The sequence below is a fragment of the Pipistrellus hanaki genome (assembly GCF_964339955.1).
Source record: "Pipistrellus hanaki genome assembly, chromosome: 1".
Classification (NCBI taxonomy): Eukaryota; Metazoa; Chordata; class Mammalia; order Chiroptera; family Vespertilionidae; genus Pipistrellus; species Pipistrellus hanaki.
Genome location: NC_140503.1, coordinates 87,752,402 through 87,776,736, shown reverse-complemented (window position 1 = coordinate 87,776,736; position 24,335 = coordinate 87,752,402). Strand labels below are relative to the sequence as shown.

General features: G+C 45.6%; 1 protein-coding gene across 1 annotated transcript in view; it reads left to right on the top strand.

The window, feature by feature from the left end:
- PROSER2 (proline and serine rich 2) overlaps window positions 1-23,344 on the top strand; it is a 47,509-nt gene extending 24,165 nt beyond the window's left edge. Inside the window, exons 3-4 of the mRNA XM_084876290.1 lie at window positions 17,265-17,517; window positions 19,165-23,344. Of these exons, the coding sequence (XP_084732416.1) occupies window positions 17,265-17,517; window positions 19,165-20,177 (1,266 nt within the window). The 3' untranslated portion in view covers window positions 20,178-23,344. The remainder of the gene's footprint in view (window positions 1-17,264; window positions 17,518-19,164) is intronic.
- The last annotated feature ends 991 nt before the right edge of the window (window positions 23,345-24,335 follow it).

Here is a 24,335-nt window from a genome sequence, read left to right as displayed (position 1 = left end):
ATTTTGTTCATCCTTTTATGTTGTTCATTATATTCCACTTATGAGTGAGATCATGTGATACTTATCTTTCTTTGACTGGATTATTTCGCTTAGCATAATGCTCTCCAGTTCCATCCATGGTAAGAGTTCTTTCTTTTATTGCCATGTAGTATTCCACTGTGTAGATGTACCACAGTTTTTTTTTTTATTATTCTCTTATCTGCTGATGGGCACTTAGGCTATTTCTCAATCTTAGCTATTGTAAATTGTGCTGCTCTATGAACATGAGGGTGCGTATATTCTTTCTGATGAGTGTTTCAAATTTCTTAGGATATATTCCTAGAAGTGGGATCACTGGGTCAAGTGGGAGTTCCATTTTTAATTTTTGAGGAAATTCCATACTGTTTTCTAAAATGACTGCACCAGTCTGTATTTCTACCAGCAGTGTGCTGGGGTTCCCTCTTCTCCATAACCTCACCAACACTTGCCATTTGTTGATTTGTTGATGGTAGCCATTCTGACAGGTGTGAGGTGATATCCATTGTCATTTTGATTTGCATCTCTCTGTTGATTAGTGACTTTGAGCATTTTTTCATATGTCTCTTGGCCTTCTGTATGTCCCCTTTGGAAAAGTGTCTATTTAGGTCCTTTGCCCATTTTTCAATTGGATTGTTTGTCTTTCCTTTGTTAAATTGTATGAATTCCCTATATATTTTGGAGATTAACCCCTTATTGGATGTATCATTGGCAAAAATGTTCTCCCATGAAGTGGCTCTCTTGTTATTTTATTGGTGGTTTGGTTTGCTGTGCAGATGCTTTTTATTTTGATGTAGTCCCATTTGTTTATTTTCTTCTTAGTTTCCATTGTCCTAGGAGATGTATCGGTAAACTTATTGTTATGAGAGATATCTGAGATTTTGGTGCCTGTGGTTTCTTCTAGGACTTTTATGGTTTCCCATCTTATATTTAAATATTTCATCCGTTTTGAGTTTATTCTTGTGTATGGCATAAGTTGGTGGTCTAGTTTCATTGTTTTTTGCATGTACCTGTCCAATTTTCCCAACACCATTTATTGAAGAGACTATCTCTGCTTCATTGTATGCTCTTGCCTTCTTTTGACATTTATTTTAAATGGCAACTATAGCTTTCCAAATAACTGGAGAACATTTGACTTTCACAAAGCACTCTCTTAGCATCTAGGTGCCCTGAATCAGTGAACTATCTACACTGGTACAGATTCTTAAACTTAAAAAAAATTTTCTTACCCTCATACTGTATTTTTTGGGATCTAAATTTGGAGAGGAACTATATGATTTCATTTTAAATCACTGGGTCTTTTTATGACTTGTTTCTTTAGAGTGAGACTCAACCATAACAGTTTCTCAACTTTCTGTCCTTTAATTTTTGACCCCATAAAAGATCAGTAACAATGTTTTTAGGCCTCAGTATACCTCTTGGAAGGCTCTTTCAGTAAAAGATAATCTAGTTCCAACTGCAAGTATTTCTTTTAAGCAAAAGTTATTTTTAAAAGACAATGCCTGATGTTACATGAGAGTATCCAAAAGTTTTTAAAAACTTTTAATGTTAGGAACTCTTCTCCTGAGCCAATGCAAGTTAAAAATTAAAATAGCTGCTTAAGCCAAAATCGGTTTGGCTCAGTGGATAGAGCGTCGCGTTGGCCTGCGGACTGAGAGGTCCCAGGTTCGATTCGGGCCAAGGGCATGTACATTGGTTGCGGGCACATCCCCAGTAGGGGGTGTGCAGGAGGCAGCTGGTCGATGTTCCTCTCTCATCGATGTTTCTAGCACTCTATCCCCCTCCCTTCCTTGCTGTAAAAAAGTCAATAAAATATATAAAATAGCTGCTTAAATAGAATTGTCATGGCTATCCATATAGGGAAGTTTGTGAAGTCACTCAAGAGGCTAGTTGTGTTTGTGTTTGTATTTTGTTCTACTTATAAGGAATTCTTGTTCTGAACCTTTTCTAATGAAAGTTTTAATTAGAAGGAGAACAAATTGGCCTAATTCTGAAATACTTGACTTAGAGGATACCTTTTGAATGTGTTTTTTCCTTTGAAATTTAACAAGCTTTCATACAGTACAAGGTACATGTCTTTGCAAAGTTGGTAGTGTAGTTCTAGAACCTACTACCTCAAGAGGTGATTCAGATTCAAAATAAGAGATTCAAAAAGGATTCGGAGACCTTCCTAATGATAGCTCTTTAAGGTGACAAAGGAAGCTTTGCATGTGAGGTTTCCTACGTTCTTAACCTCTGAAGGCCAGTACCTCAAACACTTACGGATCTCATAAACACCTTGGGTGGCACTGCCAGGTACAGAATGCTGCCTCCTTCCAGTGTTCTTTTCTTCTTCTTCACCCTCCTATATTCATAGCATTATTTGCCTTAGCCAAGATCTGGAAATAGCCCAAGTGCACATCAGTGGATGAATGGTTTAAAAAGCTGTGGTACAGTGACACCATGGAATACTTCCAGTGTTCTTTGGCTCATATTCTGAATGTAGACTTGAATGAAGTCTGTTCTTCCCTGCATGCACTTGGAGCTTCCTCTGGAAAAGAATGTGCTTTGGCTAGAAGAGTGGGATGCTCTTATTGCCCAAAGGTCTTAAGAAATTGCATAATATAGCTGCTTCTTTGGGATGGATTGAAAACATCCCAAAATCACAAGCATACCTCCTGTCCATTTTTATCTCTAACTTGGGCAAAAACAATTATCCAAATTCATTATTGAGTTTTTGGAAATTTAATATTCAATGAACTATCCTTCTCACTCAGCTGACAAATGTTGTGGCCCGAAAGTCACAGAATGAGTCTGTGATCAGACAGCAGTTGTCAGCTCCTGATTAATCCCTTCCTTCTGCAGAGCCTTCAGTGTCTTTGGGCCACACTCCTTAGTCATGGGATAAGAAGGAAAGCCAGCAGGGCGAATGCTGTCTTCATGGTCAGGTCGGACTGGAGTCTAAGGAACACACTAGAACCTGTCACCCTTGTTGCTAGATGATCTCAAGGAGAGAAAACAGAACAGGCTGGAAAGCAGAAGCAGACCTGGTCAGTAGTAACCCCCTCTTCCTTTCAGTTCTGTCTCCTTACCCAGATTGAACAAAAAACTTACTGGTCAAAACAGCCATTTTAAGACAGTTTAAATAGCTTTTATAAAAGTTCAATAAATATTTATTGAATGCTTACTACATATAAGAACTAATAGATGATGGACTAAAACCCAGTTTTAATCTTTCCAGGAACTCACAAGACAGCTAGGGAAAGCTCCAGGACAGTGTGACCCATGCTTAGGAGGGCTCTGCCAGAGGTGTGGTGCCACGCACTATGGCAGCTCCATCTCAGTCAAGATCTCTGTGTGATATTGTCAGTTTAAGGCAGCCATGGAGCTCAACTATAATCCTTCAAAGCCATTATTCTTAGATCTGTAATCAAAACTGTACATATATCTCATCCTTTACTGGTTTGTTTGTGTCTCTTTCCGGCCAGAAGTACAGGTTTAAGTTAGCCAGTAGTGAAAAATTACAACAATGACTAGTTAGAAAGAACCATAATTAAACCCTGTCCTGGAACTGTGGGAAACGCCACATGCACTCAGGGTCTTTCTCATGGGGTTGTTGGAGTAAGTAGAGCATTTAAAGTCGTGTGAGGAACTACAAAAAAAACTGACTTTTATTTTCTTCCTTCGGCCCTATTTTGCTTCAGCTGCAGGGCATTCTCTCATCAACTTAGCCTTGCTCAAGTGTCAGCGAGATCATTTTGGGGTCTATAGGAAGAAAATGTGAATATCAAATCACACTCCTCCAGAACAAACGCCCATGGTTGCCTGCCTAGGAGAGACTACTGGTTAAGAGATCTTGGTTCATCTCAAGAACTGTTTTCAGCCATCATAACCATTCTTAGGATTTATTTATTCACTTAGAATAGAGATGAGTCTGCTGGTTCTTGTCTTCTCCTTCACAAGGAGCTGCCACAATCATCTTAGTCTGCAGTAAAACCAAATTTCTTCATTTAAAAACAAAAGGAAAAGTTTAAGAACTACAGTTAGTAGGTGTTTAAGGTAAGGATTAGTTCAGTATGAGTATTTTAAGCCTTCTCAGTTTTTTTTTGTTCAAACAAACAAGGGTTTTCTCTCTACCATTTCCACACACACAAAAAAAAATGAACAATCCTATCTCATATCTTTACTCCCACAGGTATATCTAGGATGGTTGGCTTTTCTGATTATTGGTGACATTCACTGGAAAGGTTAGTTATCGGACTTGTCAGGATATTCCCCTCCCAGTGCTGGTGGAAGCGGGACATTTCCTTTATCTGTGCAGGTGGCATAGGCACCGGCGGGAGGAGGGCTCTGTTCTCCTCACCGAGCCTTGGACAGCGTGCTTACAATTCCTTTGGTAGGTTTAGCATTTTTTTTTTTTTTTTTTTTTTTAAATCAATCTTTATTGTTCATATTATTACAAAGGTTCCTCATTTCTTCCTCCCTCCACCAGGTTCCCACCCCACCCTCTGCCCCCTCCCCATCCCCCATTGTCCTCATCCATAGGTGCACAGTTTATGTTCAGTCTCTTCCTCCCTCCCTTTCCCCGATAGTAAATCCCTTTTCAGATAGTAAATCTGTTACTTAGCATTTTCTCATATCAATAATACCTCCACATGCCCAATGATACACTTCACACAAAAGACATTTTCAAATAGGTCAACCAGCCTCATCCAGGCCCCACCCAAGGCACTCACAGATCAACACCCCAGCGCTATACTAACTCAACACATCCAGATCTAAGACTTCATCACTTGATTCAGCAGACCCTCAAGTTCCCGCAAAAGTTTCCAGCCATGTCTGAGAGGCAGCCGTGGGCAGGTACAGGCGAGGAGCAAGCTGTTTCGGGCCTGGCTGCTCCGGGCCTGGCCTCTGTTGCTCTGGTTCGTTCCACAACCAGCTGCTCCGGGTCTGGTCACTGCCGCTCCCGACCTAGTTGCTCTGGACTTGGCTGTTGCTGCTACAGGCCTGGCCGCACCCGACCCGGCTGCTCTGGGACCGGTTGCTCCGGTCCCGGCCGCTCCGGGCCTGGCCGCTCCCAGCCTGTCAGCCGCTGCTCCGGGCCTGGCCGCTCACAGCCTGGCAGCCACTGCTCCTGGCCTGGCCGCACCAGACCCGGCTGCTCCGGGCCTGGCCGCTCCCAGCCTGGCAGCTGCTGCTCCGGGCCTGGCCGCTCCCAGCCTGGCAGCCGCTGCTCCTGGCCTGGCCGCACCAGACCCGGCTGCTCCGGGCCTGGCCGCTCCCAGCCTGGCAGCCGCTGCTCCGGGCCTGGCCGCTCCCAGCCTGGCAGCCGCTGCTCCGGGCCTGGCCGCACCAGACCCGGCTGCTCCGGGCCTGGCCGCTCCCAGCCTGGCAGCCGCTGCTCCGGGCCTGGCCGCACCAGACCCGGCTGCTCCGGGCCTGGCCGCTCCCAGCCTGGCAGCCGCTGCTCCGGGCCTGGCCGCTCCCAGCCTGGCAGCCACTGCTCCGGGCCTGGCCGCACCAGACCCGGCTGCTCCGGGCCTGGCCGCTCCCAGCCTGGCAGCCGCTGCTCCGGGCCTGGCCGCTCCCAGCCTGGCAGCCGCTGCTCCTGGCCTGGCCGCACCAGACCCGGCTGCTCCGGGCCTGGCCGCTCCCAGCCTGGCAGCCGCTGCTCCGGGCCTGGCCGCACCAGACCCGGCTGCTCCGGGCCTGGCCGCTCCCAGCCTGGCAGCCGCTGCTCCGGGCCTGGCCGCTCCCAGCCTGGCAGCCGCTGCTCCTGGCCTGGCCGCACCAGACCCGGCTGCTCCGGGCCTGGCCGCTCCCAGCCTGGCAGCCGCTTCTCCAGGCCTGGCCGCTCCCAGCCTGGCAGCCGCTGCTCCTGGCCTGGCCGCACCAGACCCGGCTGCTCCGGGCCTGGCCGCTCCCAGCCTGGCAGCCGCTGCTCCGGGCCTGGCCGCACCAGACCCGGCTGCTCCGGGCCTGGCCGCTCCCAGCCTGGCAGCCGCTGCTCCGGGCCTGGCCGCTCCCAGCCTGGCAGCTGCTGCTCCGGGCCTGGCCGCACCAGACCTGGCTGCTCCGGGCCTGGCCGCTCCCAGCCTGGCAGTCGCTGCTCCGGGCCTGGCCGCACCAGACCCGGCTGCTCCGGGCCTGGCCGCTCCCAGCCTGGCAGCTGTTGCTCTGGGCCTGGCCGCTCCCAGCCTGGCAGCCGCTGCTCCGGGCCTGGCCACACCAGACCCGGCTGCTCCGGACCTGGCTGCTCCCAGCCTGGCAGCTGCTGCTCCGGGCCTGGACGCTCCTAGCCTGGCAGCCGCTGCTCCAGGCCTGGCCACACCAGACCCAGCTGCTCCGGGCCTGGCCGCTCCCAGCCTGGCCGCCGCTGCTCCGGGCCTGGCCGCACCCGACCCGGCTGCTCCGAGCCTGGCCGCTCCCAGCCTGGATGCTCCGTGCTTGGCTACTGCTGTTCTGGGCCTGGCTGCTCCCAACCCGGCTGCTCTGGACCGGGCTTCTCCGGGCCCAGCCACTCCGTGTCTGGGTGTTCCTGGACTGGCCACCCTGGGCTTGGCCGCCTCTGCCTCAGGCCTGGCTGCCACTGCCCCAGGTCTGGCTGCTCCAGTGCTGGCCATTGATGCTCTTGTTCTGGCTGCTGCTGCTCTGGGGCCTGGCCACTGCTGCTCCGGGCCCAGCTGCCACTGCCTTGTGCCTGGCCACTCTAGGCCTGGTCGCCGCTGTTCCAACATTCTGTCCCTTTTTTCTCCTTTTTTTTTTCTTTTTTTTAAAAAAAACAAAAACGCATTTATGTTGCAATGTTGGCTGGTGCGTTGAGTTCTGACTTAGTCTTTGATTTTTCAAGATCTTCTTTGTATTCTTTCTTAAGTAATTTTACTCTCATTTGCTCTCACTTGATTTCTTCACATTGAGAACTTCTTTGGTTTCTTCCTCCTTGTCCTGGGAGCTCAGCAGGTTGGCCTGTGGCACCCCTTTGTTCTCCGCGGGCTCCCGCGCTGCTCCAGCCTGTTGCCGGGGTCGGCGCCGCCCAGGAAGCAGCCCCCGTCCTTGGCTCCGTTGCCAGCGCTCAGCAGTCGAAGGCTCAAGGGCACCCCCCCCACTGGGGGCCCCGTCGCCCGGCTCCTTGCTGGCGCCCGGCTGGCCGGTGTCCGGCAGGGGCTCCTGCTCCTCGTGGCGTTCCTCCAGTCTGGAGCTTTCTTTCTCCCTCCCACTAGGGGAGTCCAGGATCAGAGTCAACAGACTGTCCTCTGCACACAGTGTGCGCGACTCCGGGGGCTCGGCCTTTCGCCGCGCTCCCAGGACTCCACCTCACAGCTCTGTCTCCCCCTGCCCGAGCCTGGGTCCCCAGGGACTGGCCCAGACCTGGAGTTCAGGGTGGTCTGGACTGAGGCTCAGAGCTGCCGCCGGAGGCTTTGTTTCTTCCGGCTAGGGTAATCCAGCATCAGAGTCAACATTCAGTCCTCTGCGCGCCATGTGCGCGCGACTCCGGGGGCCCCGCATTTCGCCGTCCCCCGGGATTGTCTCCCCCTGCCGGAGCCTGGGTCCCCAGGGTCTGGCACATATCTTGGGGCTCAGCGCTGCCGGTTCGGGGGTTCAGCCCAGGCTGGGGGTTCTATTTCCTTCCTGCTAGGGAACGCCAGGCAGCACCCAGCCCTCTCCTCTCCGGCTGCGACCTCTCCGCGCGCGCGTGCGTGCGAGCGCGCAGCATGTCTCCGTACCTTAGGCTTTTTTTCAGCTCCTCTGATTTTCCTTCTGGTTTTCTCTCTCCTTCCTATTGTAGAGTTTTCAGTCAGTCGACTACCTGTAGCTCTGGGCAATGTCCACTCTACATTTTAGTTGTATTCCCTTGAAATTGTTGTGAGCTGCTGCGGCTAGGTGTATACCCGAGCAGCCATCTTGGATCCTCCCAGGTTTAGCATTTTTAATTTTCTAGTTTCAACATAGTAGAAATTACTTTTTCAAAACATACATATTTTGTAGAAATGTATGCACTTTTTCTCTTAAAGACTTGTAGCCATTACCTGAAATCAACATGGCAGGCAGAATGTGTAACATATGGTTTCCTATATATTTCTGTCAGCACCTGGAGTTTTGTAGCCTTAAAGGGCTTCCTTTTACTCTACGTTGATGCATTAAAAACACCATTTATAGAAAGGAACGTTTAAAAAAATACTTCTGCTGTCAGCCTGCTACCTTCCAAATAATAGGGACAAACTTAGGGTTTCTTCAATGCAACCCTTCCCAAGAAAGCTGTTGTTTTCGTTTATCCTCAGTTTCTATTCACTTAATTCTTTGGGAAATAAGTTAACAAATCCTACTTCCAAAAGCACAACAGTCAGGCGGGGACCACCACTAGGACTCCAGCTTTCTTTCCTCCTCCACATGGGCCACTAGGCCACAACCTTGCACATCCTATATAATAAAGAGGTAATATGTAAATTAACTCTCACACCCTCACAAGATGGTTGCCTACGACCAGGCTGGCAGGGGGATTATTGAGGGAAGACAAAATGACTGAATAGCAGGCTGCATGGGGTGATCAGGCAAGTGGGGGGGGGGGACTGTGAGGGGGTGATAAGACTGGCAGGGGGGGCAGTTGGGGACAACCAGGCTGGCAGGGGGTGTAGTAAGAGGTGACCAGGATGGTGGGAGGGGGGAGCAGTTAGGGGTGACCAGGTCAGCGGGGGGGAGGACGGGGGCAGTTAGGGATGACCAGGCTGGCGGGCAGCTGAGCGATTAGAAGCCAGCAATCCAGGATTGTGAGAGGGATGTCCGACTGCTGGTTTAGGCCCAATCCCCAGGGGTCCTGGATTGGAGAGGGTGCAGGCTGGGCTAGGGGACCCCCCCCCCCCGCACGAATTTTTTGCACCGGGCTTCTAGTGTGTGTGTGTGTGTGTGTGTGTGTGTGTGTGTGTGTGTGTATAACAGTGACCTAGACATTGTTAGAGTGTCTACCTGAAGACCCAAGGGTCGCGGGGTTCAATTCCCAGGCAAGAGCACATACTTTGGTTGTAGTTTGATATCAGGCCCTAGTCAGAGCAGGTGCATGCAGGTGGTAATCAATTGATATGTCTCTCACATCAGTATTTCTCTCTCGCTCTCCCTCTCTCCTTCTCTCTTTTCTTCCTTCCCTCTGCCTCCCACTCCCTCTGAAAATCAATGGAAAAAATATCCTCTGGTGAGGATAAAGTGAACATGCATATGTTTAAAACAGCTTTATTGATATATAATTCACATACCGTACAGTATGTATGGCACTCAATGGTTTTTAGTAATTCAGAGTTGTGCAACCATCATCACATTTAGAACATTAGAACATTTCCATCACCCCCAGAGAAACCCAGGGCCAGTTAGCAGTCACTCCCTGTATCCCCCCAGCGCTCTGGCTCTGCTTTTCGTGCTCTAGCTCTTCTCCAGGTCCTTCCTTTTTAATGACTGGCTGGGAAGGGCAGTGCCAGCATTTCCTGGGAATGGGAGGAGTAGATAGGGACTTTCTTGGACAAGGGCCAGGTGCCCGTTTTCTGGACATAAATCTCCTGGTACCCTGCCCTTTGGTACCAGGATTTTTCTGTTCATGATTTTTTCCCCTCTACCAGGTGCAATCAGAGTCTGGGTTCATTTGGAGGGCTGCTTCCTATCTGGGGAACTAGGCAGCAGACTGAGCCCACAGCATTTTGGGCCCTGCTGCTTCAGCCAAGGCTCAAGGGTAGACTGAAGGCACCTGGGAATACCAGTCACCCCGCGCATTTTCCAGCCTCTAACGTTAGAGAGAGAGGCTTCAAATAGGTTGAGGATGCAGGAATCTGCCTTCCAGGACGTGGGACTCTGATCACGGAGCAGCCTGGGTAGAACTGATTGGTATCTCATGTTGCACAAGAACACGGAGGTAAAACTGTGAGCTTTAGGGAAAATGCCAGGATACGATGTATGTGACCTGTGTGGGTGTCCAAGCGTGGGTCTTGGATTAATATGTGATTAGAAATGGAAATAAGTAGAATAAAACAAAAAGCAAACACAGTACTAGTTCTAGTCTTGGCCCCTCTGTGAAATAGTCTACACCCCTTGGGAAGACATTTGTTGCCTCTGAATCCAATTTTCACATTTTTAAATGTCGGAACTGGACCGGTTGATCTGTGTGTTGCATCTCTCAGCCTATGAGTCCTATACTTTGTCACAAAACATAAAACAATTGTGTAGGACCTCCCCTTTGTAAGCTTATTTTCCAAATGAAATCTTATGTTGGGGTTCCTTGCTTTTTTTTAAGTTGGATTATATGTGTGAGTTATATGCTCACTTCTTATTTGTGTAAGTTGGCATGTGTATTAAGTTATACACATGCGGGAAGTTGGCATGTGTATTAAGTTATAGGTCTATTATAGGCCAGTTGCCCATTGAATTCTACTGTCTATACAACTACGGGAAATTAATACCTAACCATGGTAGATTATAAAAAATTTGTGAGTAGCCCTATTGAAACACTGAATTGGGAAGGTCACAGTAGGAGGGGAAAAGCAGAGAGCATTATTTCTCTGCATTTTTAATTCAACAAATAATTGTGGTTACAGAGTTGTTGTTGTTTTAATTTATTTGGGGGGGGTTGTTATGGTTGTTATTATCATGTTATCCTAACAACATCCATTATGGTTGTAGTTGTTGACTACAAGGATATGTGTTATGCCAACAGCCCTAATAATTTTAGTTGCAAGGATTTTTTGTTGAATCACAGTGGTAAACTACTCCACACGGAAAGAAGAAATGGTGAAATGAATCTGGGAGAGCAGCAGAGTTAGGAGCAGTGTGCTGAGTGGGTGGGGGACAGCACGAATAAGGTACATGGAGAAAAGATAAGGCAGGAATGCTCTGCACCACATAATGTGACCCTCCAGGTGATCCCACCAATCTGCAAGAAAATCCAGAAAAATCACTAAATGAATAGTGTCGCTTAATTTCTTATGGAAGTTTCATGCTTTAGTCATCAGAGGGCCAAAACAGGCAGGTGGAGGTTAACATTTTGGTTACAGTGACAGCCCTGCAGAAAAGACTGTAAATTGGTACAGACTCTCAGAGAACTATCAGGTTGTATCTACCAAAACACACACGTATCTTATGACCCAGTGATTATATACAGATATATATCCAATGGATATATATTGCTTATCTGTTTTAGCAGTATTCTGTTCTATCTGCTTACCTAACCCATGCTGTAGAGAATTTCCCAAGTCATCATTCCTTCAGCTCATATTACCAGGCTTGTTTGAGAAATGTGCATGTATCTTTGTGTTAGTCATTCCCCAAACAAATGTATACTATGCTTTAAAGTAAAGAAAAGCCACTCACCCTAAGCAATTTAGCTCAGTGGATAGCGTATCTGCCTGTAGACTGCAGGTAGCAGGTTTGATTCCGGTCAAGGGCATGTATCTCGATTGCAGACTTGCTCACATGCAGGAGGCGACCAATTGATGTGTCTCTATCACATAGATGTTTCTCTCTGTGTGTCTCTCCTCTCCCTTCCACTCGATCTAAAAATCAATGGAAAAATAGCCTTGGGTGAGGATTAACAATAATAACAACAACAAAAAGATCTCAAATTGTGAAGATTACAGACCCTGGAAGTTAGATGCTTGGGAAGGAGGTCATGTGAGTGCCTCTGAATCATAGCAGGTAAAGCATTGCTCTATACTAGGTGGAGCAGCTTGAGTCACCTTTGCTTCCACCATAGTTTTTGCTGTTATATCAAAGTTCATGAGCACAGTATAGAGTCTAATAGTTTCATAAGGTTTATGAAATGCATCAATCTTCCATGAATACTTCTACCATCTCCCACTCACCATAAGCAATGACTTTTAATTCATACATGTTTCTTTGAAATTTACCTTCCTTTCCCCTCATTTTTTTTCAAATTATTATTATTATTATTATTTTTTACAGAGAGGAAGAGAGAGAGATAGAGAGTTAGAAACATTGATCAGCTGATTCCTGCACACCTCCCACATGCCCTTGACTGGAATCAAACCCGGGACCTTTTAGTCTGCAGGCCGACGCTCCATCCACTGAGCCAAACCAGTTAGGGCCTTTCCCCTCATTTTTGACATTTGACTATATATCCTTTAAGTATCCTTAAAGTATCCTTTAAGTATGTGTGTTCATATTAAGTAGCATACATTTAAATTAAATCATAAAAACATCTCTTTTTTTCTGTATGCATTACTTTCACTAAACATTGTATTCTTGAATTTGTAAAAACCAGTTAATAAATATAACTATCACAGTCAGTAGTTACTGAAAGAAGACTACATATAAAAGTAATCATGATAACTATACAGGTAAAAACCAAATAATAATAACTTGTACATGTTATCTATGCAAAATATATATGCATGTGGACAAGGACTTGAAGGGAACAATGAAACATGAAAATTTTTTTTTTTTGGGGGGGGGGAAGCATTATATTATTTTGAAAACTCCATTTTAAATGGCTATATAATATTCCATCTGTGAATGAGCTACTTAATCATAATACCTTATTATTGGACATTTTAGTTGTTTCTTGTTTTGCTTGTTTTCTTGCTACTATAAATACTAATAGAATTAATATATCTGTGTGTTTCTGTGTGTGTGTATTGCTACAGGTAAGTTGACTTGTAGATATATGCTTTTTCTCATAGCTCTGAATGTTTTTCTATGGTTCATAATTGTTTCCGTTTTATTTGCTGTCTTCGTGTTCCATGTAGCCCTCTGGTCTCCTTTAAAGTAGACAAGCTATTCACTGCACAGCTGACATCCTGGGGATACCACCATTGCCCAGGGATTCCCTCTCATTCTCCTGTTTCCTGGATCCTTTATCTTTTCCTTGGTTTCCTTCTTTGTCTAGGACAGTGTTTCCCAAAGTGTGGTACACGTACCCCCAGGGGTACGGGAAGAGTTTGGTGGGGGTACACGGTACACCGGAATTTGATGGGGATATGCACTGCACCGTGCTTAGCTGCGCCTAATTCTATGTTCTCATGAGTACGAGGGGTACTCAGTGTTACGACAATTATAGAAGGGGTACACATATGCCAAAAGTTTGGGAAACACTGGTCTAGGGGAACAATCTTACTCCCCACTCCCTTGCAGTAGCTTCTTGACAAAGGCATTTCTTAAAAACATCTTCATTCAAACCTAACCTAAATTTGGTTAGGCATAAAATTTGAGTCCTGAATTCATTTGGAATTTTTTTAAAAATTTTAAAAATCTAAGTCATTATTTTTTCAATTACAATTGATATATCCTACCTTAAAAAAAAAAAAAAAAAAGAGTAATATGCAAATTAACCATCACTCCGCTCCACAAGCCATGCACACAAGCCAATCAGAGAAAGTATGCAAATAGATGCAACTACAATAAGATGGCTACAGCCACAGAGAGCAGGAGGGAGGCGTTTTCCCAGCAATGGAGGAAGCCAAGCTTTCTGCCTGCCCTTGCTGGCCTAAGCCTCCACTCAAGGTTACAAAGTTTCAATTAAGGAAGGTAAACAAATCCAAACAGAAGCGGCTGCCACCACAGGGTGAGCAGGAGGCTTGGCTCTACTCCAGGCTACAAAGTTTCAATTATAGAAAGTAAATATATCTCAGATACCAGGGCCTCCGCTTGGGTCGCTGGGGGGAGTGGTAAGCCTGCAAACCACCACAGGCCCCTCACTCAGGCCACCCCATGCCCCAAGGGAACCCCCATCCTGATCCAGGACACCCTTCAGGGCAAACCAGCTGGCCCCCAACCCGTGCATCAGGCCTCTATCCTATCTAATAAAAGAGTAATATGCAGATTGACCATCACTCCAACACATAATATGGCTGCCTCCATGTGGTCAAAGATCCTGCCCCCATGTGGACACAAGATGGCCACCACAAGATGGGCAGCAGGGGAGGGCAGTTGGGAGGCACCAGGCCTGCAAGGGAGGGCAGTTGAGAGGGACCAGGCTTGCAAGGGAGGGCAGTTGAGAGGGACCAGGCCTGCAAGGGAGGGCAGTTGAGAGGGACCAGGCTTGCAAGGGAGGGCAGTTGAGAGGGACCAGGCCTGCAAGGGAGGGCAATTGAAGGTGATCAGCCCTGCAGGGGAGGGCAGTTAAGGGTGACCAGGCCAGCAGAGGAGGGAAGTTGGGGGCAAACAGGCTGGCAGGGGAGCAGTTAGACATCATTCAAGCTGGCATGGGAGTAGTTAAGGGGTGATCAGGCTGGCTGGCAGAAGCGGTTAGGGGCAATCAGGAAGGAAGGCAGCCAAGCAGTTGGGAGCCATCAGTCCTGGATTGTGAGAGGGATCCCAGATTGGAGAGGGTGCAGGCTGGGCTGAGGGACAACCCCCCACCTCCTGCCCCCATGCATGAATTTTGTGCACCAGGCCTCTAGTAATATTATATTAGTTTCAGGTATGTACTCCAGTGATTAGACATTATGCAACTTACTAAGTGATCATCTTGATAAATTTTATACCCATCTGACACCATACAGTTTTTACAATATTATACTGTACTTTACAGCTCTATGACTATCCTAGAACTACCAATTTGTACTTCTTAATCCTTTCACATTTTTCACTCATCCTCACAGCCCCTCTCCCATCTGACAACTATCAAAATGTTCTCTGTTTGAGTCTGTTACTGGTCTGCTTGTCTGTTTATTTTATTTTTTAGATTCAATTGTTGATAGATATGTATTTATTAATATATTATTATTCATATTTTGATCTTTCTTTGTTCTTAAAGAAGGTCTTTTAACATTTTATATAACAGTAGTTTGGTGGTAATGAACTCCTTCAGCTTTTCTTGTCTAGGGATCTCTTTATTTCTCCTTTAATTTTAAATTAGAGTCTTGCTGGGTAAAGTTGCCTTGGTTATAGGTCCTTACTATTCATCACTTGGAACATCTCTTGCCAATCCCTTTTGGCCTGCAAAGTTTCTGTTGAGAAATTACTGACAGTCTTATGAGAGTTCCCTTGTTGATAACTAGCTGCTTTTCTTTTACTACTTTTAAGATTCTCTCTTTGTCATTAACTTTTTGCATTTTAATTATGATGTGTCTTGGTGTGAACCTTTTTGGTTTCATCTTGTTTGGGACTCTGTGCTTCTTGGACTTGTATATCTATTTCCTTCATCAGGTTAGGGAAGTTTTTCAAATAGGTTTTCAGTTTCTTGTTCCCTCTCCTCTCTGTCCAGCATCCCCATGATGAGAAGGTTGGCACACTTGAATCCCAGAGGCTTCTTACTCTATGCTCATTTAATTTTTTTTATTTTTCTTTTGTTTGCTGTTCTGATAGAATGTTTTCTGCTTCAAAATTATTTATGTGATCCTTTACCACATCTACTGTAATAACTCCCTATAATGTATTATACATTTCAGTTATTGTATTCTTCATTTCTAACTGCTTTATTTTTTTGTTTTCTATCTCTGTTCTTAGATTTTTCTGTATCTTTTGTTTTGTTTTCTTTTCTATATTCTTATGAAGTTCTCACTGAGTTCTTTCCCTAAGTTCATTGAGCATCCTTATAACCAGTGTTTTGAACTTTACATCTTGTAGATTGTTTGTCTCCATTTCATTTCATTCTTTTTCTGGAGTTTTGTTCTGTTCTTTCATTTGGGTCATGTATCCTCATTTGGCAGCCTTCCTGTGTTTGTTTCTATGTGTTAGGTATAGTTACAACATCTCTGGATGTCAGAGTGGCCTAATGTAGTAGGTGTCCTGTAGGGCCCAGTGGCACAACCTCCCCGTTTGCCCAAGTTGGGTACTCCAAATGAGCACCCCTATCCGTGGTGCTTCAGCCTTGATTGCTGGTGGCAGTCAATTGAAGGGATTTATCCCCAGGCCAGTTGGCTGCAAAGACTGGCTGACCACCAACCACTATGGAGGATCAACTGTGCTAAGGGCTCACCCCACAGAGCAGGCTTTACTTCAGCAGGACTCTGGTGCCCACTAAGTCCATCTCTTCAGTGTGCTACTTATGGAGGTGGTTAGATGGTGACACTTAGACTCAGTCTGAAGCTTTCCACTGGGTGTGCTGGCTCTGGGGCCTCCCTGGAGATACAGATACCTCCTGTGTTCTGCTCAGGGCCACTGATCATGAGCTACAAAGCAATTTATAGGTGGCTGTTACTTGTGCTGGGCTTGGAAGTGCCCAGGAGGGGCCAAGCTGCAAACCAAGGTGGGCTGCCACTTCATGAGAGGTACAGGGCACACTGAGATCAGATGCTACTTTTTTGAGAGATTTTAGGAAAATTTGAAGCATGAGCCACAACAATCCATTTGTATGGAAAAGAAAAAAACAAACAAAAAAAACTGTAAACTGTCGGTGGGCCCACAAGTTGGGTGGTGACCGGGTTTCAGGGAATCACCAGGGCAGGACAGTGATGGCAGGCTGGTTGAGTCTTAAATATGGTGCCCACCTGCCAGCACTGTGAGTGAAGGGCTCAGAAAAGGAACAATGGCCTCTGCCAGCACTTCTGTCTGGAGAAAGCTGCCCCTCCAGCCCTCATGCTGATGCCAGACACTTCAGTGCCTCCCTGTAAGTCCCTTTCAAGCTGCTTCCCCAGTGCTGTAACTCAGAGAGAGTGAGTTCAAGTAAGTCTGTTTGTGGGCCCTTTAAAAGGAACTCTTAGGACCCTGGCCAGATAGTTCAGTTGGTTAGAACATCATCCCTCAAGGTTGTAGGTTTGATCCCCAGTCAGGGTACATATAAGATCAGCCAATGAATGCATAAATAAGTGGAACAACAAATCAATATTTCTCCTTTTCTCCCTCCCTCTCCTCTTCTCTAAAAATCAATCAATAAATAAAGTAAGAAAAAAAATTTAAAAAGACACTCCTCGTACTCTAGCACCGTCCCTCTCACTCAGCCTCAATTCCTGCTGGTTTTTACAGCCAGCAGTTGGGGACTTCTCTACCTGGCACTGGAACCCTGGGCTGGAGATCAAACTTCAAGGGCTAAAATACAAGTACCTCCTTGGAGGGGGCTGGTGTGGGCTGGGAACTCTGGCTCCTCAGCAGGGACCTCATCAGGTAAGAATGGGTGTACAACCAGCCCATTCCACATTCCACGCCTCCTATCAGCCTCAGTGTGGCTTCTTCTTTATATCCTTAGGTGTAGAATTCGGTTTGGCTATATTTCAGGCAGTTTTGAGTGATGGTTCTGTAGTGTAGTTGTAATTTTGACTTGGTTGAGGGAGGATGAGAGTACCGCATTTACCGACTGTTTTGTTTTCTCTTCCATTCCCACCCCCTCACCTGTTCTATAGGACGACGAGAGCCTGAAGTACCTCACACATGAGGAAAAGGATGTCATCCTGTTTTTTGAAGAGACTATTGATTCCCTGGAGGATGACTTTGAGGAGCAAGTCCTGTGTGACAGTGGGGTACACTGCCAGCCCCCAAAGTCTCTGGAAGGGAGCACTCCCGGCCTCTTGGAACCAGAGGATGTCATTGACTTAGTGCAGCCAGTATTCGCAGCTGGGCAACCTGAGCGCCTCCCGGATGTGACTGAAACGGCAGGTGAGGAGTGACGCGCCAGTCCCCAGACTCAGGCTTGCTTTGTTAGTGTTTGACATGACACAGGCACTGCTTTCTGTGTCTGCCAGTGTGGAGCTGTTGGGACTTACCAGACTTTTGTAGGTTAGAGGCATCATCTTCATAGTTTGTCCAACTAAGTAGATGTTTTCTTAGCGCATTAGGATGACAACACATGAAGGGCAATTCCAAAAGGGCTAGAGTTAAGGATGAAACTATTTGTCATACAGATAAACTTGATATATACAAAGAAAATAAAAAATGGCTTCAGGTAACAACTCATTACAGAAAGAAAACATACCATAGGAGGTACTTGTATTTTAGCCCTTGAAGTTTGATCTCAATTTTTGTGCAAGATTATATCCCTGCAGCTGTAGCATGGCTGCCGAGATGAGAGTATTTAAGCTGAAAAATCAGCTGGTTCAGGAAAATGGGAAATGACGAGAAGGAAAATTCAGCTCACCATCCTCTTCGTACCTTGCCTAACTCAGGGCGGCATCGAAAGGGAGGTCTGTTCAAGTCCTGTGATAGAACCGGAGGCACAAGGAGAAAATTTTCTTCCATTTTCCTTCCAAATTGGAAAAAATATTGGAAATCAATGTGGTCAAGGGCATAAGGATTAGTGATGAGGAGGAAAAAAAATAGAAGAGAAAATTATTTTGCTCGGCTATCTACAAAATACTGCCATTTGTCACAAGCCTCTAGAAATATTTTTCCCGTTTTTTATTTGTAATTAGGGCTGTGTGTTACACAACATTTTACATACTACAGTTATAGATTCCAAAGATGGAGCTTAGTTTGCAGCCATCTCTTCAAAGAAGAGACTTAATACGAATTCCCCATTTTTATCACAGTTCTTTGAAGTATAGCTCCTAAAATAAATTTGAACCAGCTGTTCCTTTAAAAATGTCAGATCACAGGTTGGCACCAAGGAAAACACATTTTGAAAATAAGCCACCTTGCCCATTAGTTCCCTAACATGACATTTTCATAGCAATTGTAAGGGCCTCCTCTTTGGCAGGCGTTGTGTGAGACTCTGCAGTAAAAGGTAAATAAGGCGGCCTACTGTTTTGCAGCTGGAGACAGGTGTATAAGCCTAAGTCCAGAACAGTAGTAGGTGACCTGTGACCAATGTATGTTCAGGATCTAGTCAAGGCTCCAAGGCTGGCACATTAAGCTCTGCCTGGGGCTGTTGAGAAACACAGCTATTTCATGGAGGAAAGTGATGGGGTTGTTGATGTGCCTCATCACCTCCTAGCTTCCATTTCCCCTTTGTACAAACCCCTGCAAAGGCAAGTTACTGTTTCCTCCTATGCATGGCTCAGGCAGATGGGTCATAAGGAGCTTGCTTTTATGGTATGCTTCCCAGGTACTGACCATTTCCGCCTGGGCAGTCTTCCACCATCACTGGTTCATTCTTCTCGTCCTGTGGTTAGGAGAACCATGTATTCTGTTCTCTCCTGTTGGTCCAGGGGACAGGGATAGAGGAGGGTCAGCTTACAGGAGGTACTGTTGAAGTTGGTATTATGTCCCTTTGAGGCCCTTTTCAATTCGGGGTCTGGGGGAGAGATGCAATGCGTTTATCTTTACATAAAGTTACATAAACTTATGAGGGTTCTGCCTACTTCTCAGGGGCTGGACCTGCCGGAAAGAAAGACACTGCTGTCCCGGAAGGCGGGGCCCAGGACGTGGAGGCTTCTCCCCCACCAGGGTGCACAGGCCCAGAGGCCCTTCCTCGGCCGCCCTCCCTGCCTGTGCCCACAGCGCCAGCCCACCCCAGGAAGGAGCAGCTCTCCTCCTCTCCGCCGGCGGAGCACCCGAAACTGCCCCGTTCCGTCCCTACTCCCCTTGTCATCGCCCAGAAAATCTCTGAGAAGTTGGCGGGAAATGAAGCACTTTCACCCACCTCGCCCTCCAAGGAGGGCAGGCCTGGAGAATGGAGGACACTGACCTCCACGGCCCCTCGAAACGGAGACCACTTGTTGTGGCACAGACACTCGGCACAGCCCGCACCCAAGATCCACCGCTTCCCCAGCAACATCAGTGTGACCAACAGCGCCGGGAAGGAGTTCAACAAGACCATCTCCAAGGCCGCGGTCAACGTGCAGGAGCGGAAAGCCCGGGTCCTGGCCAACATTAACGGAGTCTCTTTCTTCTCCATGGGGGAGTCGGAAGATCGGGCCCCAAAGGGTGATCTCCCTGAGCAGAAGAGAAGCGCCTCTCCAGAGCAGGGGACGTGTGGCCAGAGCAAGCAAGGCCCCGTCCAGGAAGCTGTGTCCACACAGGCAGGAGCACAGACCAGCAGTCAGTCCAGAGGCGTGCAGACAGAGCAGACCCCACCACTGGTGAATGGCTTCCAGAACATCCACGATGTCCTGAAGAGTGAGCCCGCTGCCTTTTTCTCCACTGGGAAAACTATCACTATCCGCCCGGATAAACTTGCACGTCAGAACGCCAGCAAGAGCTTGTATGAGCACCGGCAGCCGGACTGCGGTCAGGATGCTAGGAAGCGGTCAGGTTCGCTGCCCAGGGCCGTGGGGTTTAGACCCCAAGGCATCACCGTCCAGTTTGCTGGTCGGGGCTCCACTGAGGAAGCTCGCCGCGAGGCCCTGCGGAAGCTCGGCCTGCTGAAAGAGAACTTGTGATGGAGGACGAGTGGGGGCTGGAGGGCTGGATGGCCAGGTTGGTTTGGCCTAACGTGGATGCGCATTGTAAGGAGCAATCACAGCAGTTCCAACAGCTCTGCCCTGCTGCAGTCTAGCAATGACGGTTACCAGGACTCAGAAGTCCAGGCTGGGTGCCTGCCACCTTTGAGCTGGGATTTCCTTCTATAAACAAGGGCCAGCACTAGAGCGTCCTTTTCTAAGAACTCAGATAATAACCTTGAAGACCAATAGGTTTCTATGATTTGTAACTGCCATCTATTTTGTAGATTCAGGAGAAGATAGATTGGGTCCAATTTGCTATTCTTGAGTCTCTAACCTAGCCTTTGATCCCAAGCAAATGGACATGAAGGCCAGTTTAGATCTCTTACACTCAATTCTCTAAGCTAGGGATTTCTTCTCCTTTTGTAAGAAAATATTAAAACTGAGTGTTAAATTTTCATGGTGTCTTACCATACATGTTTGGTTTTTTTCTTTTTGAAAGGTATAGGGTAATATGTTAGCCCTAAATATGCTTTTGTTTCTTGATATAATTTGGTTTTCCTAGTTTTTTATTGAAAATTGAGATGAAACCTTTAGAGAATGTTGCACTGTAAGTTTAAGTTATGTGAGTGGAATAGAAAGGTTGAGTGTGGAAAAGATGGTAATTTCAAGGAAGCAAGTCTCATCACGCTGAAGGGTCTCTGCTGTTGAAGGGTATGTGTGTGAATGTCTATTGTGTATATACATGTATAAAATACGTTCATAGAAACATGTTAACATATACATATATAGGTATTGTGTTGGCACATATACATTCATCATTACTTATATATAAACTTCTTAAAACCCTATACTCTTGATAGACACTCAGCATTGGGGTGGGTGACATAGAAATGGTTACTTCCTAACATGGAAGTCTTTTAAGGACACACCTCCAGGATATTTCGGTGAATCCATGTGCTTTTTCCTCCGCAGTGTGTGTCCTGTTCCCAACTAAAGTAACATTCCGAATAAGGTTGCAGATAAGCAAGATAGTTTTACAAAATTTTTAATGAAGAACGTTTTCAAAGATTTAATTTATCACCTGACTTTAACCTAATTTAATTTATAACTTAATTTTGGTTCTGCATGTTCCACAGTAGCTAGTAAACAGGAGGAAACAAAAGATTCTTCAGATCACCTGTGTCCTGTGGGCACGGTCTCAGGATTAATTTAAAAGGGAAAAGACAGCACACTAGATGACAGCATGAAAAGAGCTGGTTTACTCCCAGGCTGTCCTGCATGCTGAGTTGTAACCACAACCATTATTATCAAACTATTTAAGGCTGGCGTCTTTAACCTCTAAACATAGGCTGGGAAGGGCCACACTTAGATATCACGCCCTTTTGTTATTATGACTCAGCCTCTGTCACAGAATGTTTCTTTCCTGGTGAGTATTATTTAAATTCAAATGTGATGTGAAAGACACTTTTTCATAGTGTTCCATTTGCCTTGTAAGTTACAGAAAATGATTGTAATTTCTTTTCCTTAGAATTGCAGTATTTAGTATCTCAGCCGGTTTCTTGATGGTCTTATTTTAAACAGGTATTAAAAATCGTTTTTATTTTACTCGTTTATATTGGATATGGTTAAAGGATTATTGAAGGCTATATTATCTTTTTACAAAGTGAGAGGCCATACACAGTGTTTAAAATAGAGAGTCTTGATATGGATGATTTATTTTTATCTTATCCTATGACGTCATTTGATTAAGGTGAACTTGACTATATGTAGCATATTTGTTTTCATAATGATAATTTTGAAAAATAAATTTAGATTTATCTTATATACAAACAACTTTCGTTTTGCATTTTATACTTTCAATTATTTTCTTTTAAATGTTATATCCTTTCCTTATATTTATTCATAATTTCTTGTATTTACTTCTACCATTGCTCTGGTCCTTTCTTGTGTTCAAACCCTAGAAATTAAAGCCATACATTTTGTTCGAGGTTCAAATTATGGTTGCCAATGAAGTAACCTGTCTGTGTACATATCTTGTTAACAAAAAACAACTAATTTGCTGGAGAACATTGTTTTTCTTGCCATACTACATGATAGGACACTCTTAAAGGGTCACCTTCAAAGAAATTTTAAGAACCATAGTTCAAAGCAAAATTGTAACCAAAAGGAAAGGTGAATATTAAGTGCCCGGTTTTTTGTGTTTTTTTTTCAAGTGATATTTGTAAGTCAGTCTTTGAAACTCTTTATCTTAAAATGAGGGGGAAATTCTTTTGCTTTTATTTTTATTTTTTTTATTTTTTAAGAAAATTTTTTTATTAAAGTATTATATGTGTACATATCTTACCATTGCCCTCCCCGCTTCCATACATACCCTCCCTCCCCAGAGTTTTGTGTCCATTGGTTATACTAATAGGCATATATACAAGTCCTTCGGCAGATCTCCCTACCCTCCCCACTGTAATTTGACAGTCTGTTTGTTGCTTTACTGTCTCTATATCTATTTTTTTGTTCATCAGTTTATAGTGTTCTTTATTATCCATAAATGAGTGAGGTCATGTGGTATTTTTCTTTCATTGACTGGCTTATTTCACTCAGCATAATGTTCTCCAATTCCATCCAGGTTGCTGCAAATGATAAGAATTCCTTCATTTTATGAAAACATAGTGTTCCATTGTGTAGATGAACCATAGTTTTTTGATCCAATCATCTGCTGGTGGGCACTTAAGCTGTTTCCAAATCCTAGCTATTGTAAATTGTGCTGCTATGAACATAGGGATGCATATATCCTTTTTGATTGGTGTTTCTAGTTTCTTAGGATATATTCCTAACGTGTTCCCCCGAAAATAAGACATCCTCCAAAAATAAGACCTATTTACAGGTTTCCTTCTGAGTGAAATATAAGGCACCCCCCCCCCGAAAATAAGGCCCCCCTAGGCTAAACATGAGAGATTTGGTCCACTGATTCTGAAAGAAATGGAGTCACAAGAAATTCATCAGGAAATTCAGGAATTGGATTGTTATGATGATGTTCCAGAAGATGATGACATGATTGTCATTGAATAAATGAGTAAATTCTTGATACTGTAGGATTCACAGTATGTCTGGTTTGTGTTGACAACTACCGTACTACCGTACCGTATACAGGTAATAAATTTACTTTATTTTCATTTAACAATAAATGTGTACGTATTCTTCTTCATGGAAAAATAAGACATCCCCTGAAAATAAGACCTAGCGCATCTTTCGGAGCAAAAATTAATATAAGACACTGTCTTATTTTCAGGGAAACAGGGTAGGAGTAGGATTACTGGGTCAAATGGGAGTTCCATTTTCAGCTTTTTGAGGAAACTCCGTACTGTTCTCCACAGTGGTTGCACTCCCACCAGCAGTGCATGAGGGTTCCTTTGTCATTTGTTGATTTGTTGATGATGGCCATTCTGACAAGTGTGAGATGGTACCATATTATGGTTTTGATTTGCATCTCTATTCTTTTGCTTTTATTTTTTTAAAATATATTTTATTGATTTTTAGAGAGAGGAAGGGAGAGAGATAGAGAGCTAGAAACGTCAATGAGAGAGAAACATCGACCAGCTGCCTCTTGCACACCCCCCACCAGGGATGTGCCCGCAACCAATGTACATACCCTTGACCAGAATCGAACCCAGGACCCTTCAGTCCGCAGACCGACGCTCTACCGCTGAGCCAAACCGGTTTCGGCTATTCTTTTGCTTTTAAAAAGGTATGTGTAAATGGCCCAACTAGAGTCTCCTCTGCAGACTGTAATGCTTTGCAGTTGCCAGGGTAACAGGGTCTGTTCAGTCTCTCCTCCTCCTCCCCATCTTGTTTAGTTCTTGGTGTGCACACTGATTCTCACAAAACCAGCAGAAATGTGGGTTTGTGCCGTCCTCTCCTGCCCACATTCTCCTTCTGTGGCCCCTCGGCTGTGTGTCTCTGAGTCCCAGGAAGTGCTCAGCCCAGGCCCAATTCGCGCCATGTGCTGGCTCCTTGTCCTGACCTGGACAATGTAGGCGTCTTCCCTCAGAACCCCTGGTGGGAGGTGAGCTCCCTTGTGGGCTCCCCACTTGAAATGAGCTTTCCTGAAGAGCTTCGTGCAGTTGATAAACAAGGCCTTATGGGGCCCTTAGGATTGGCCTT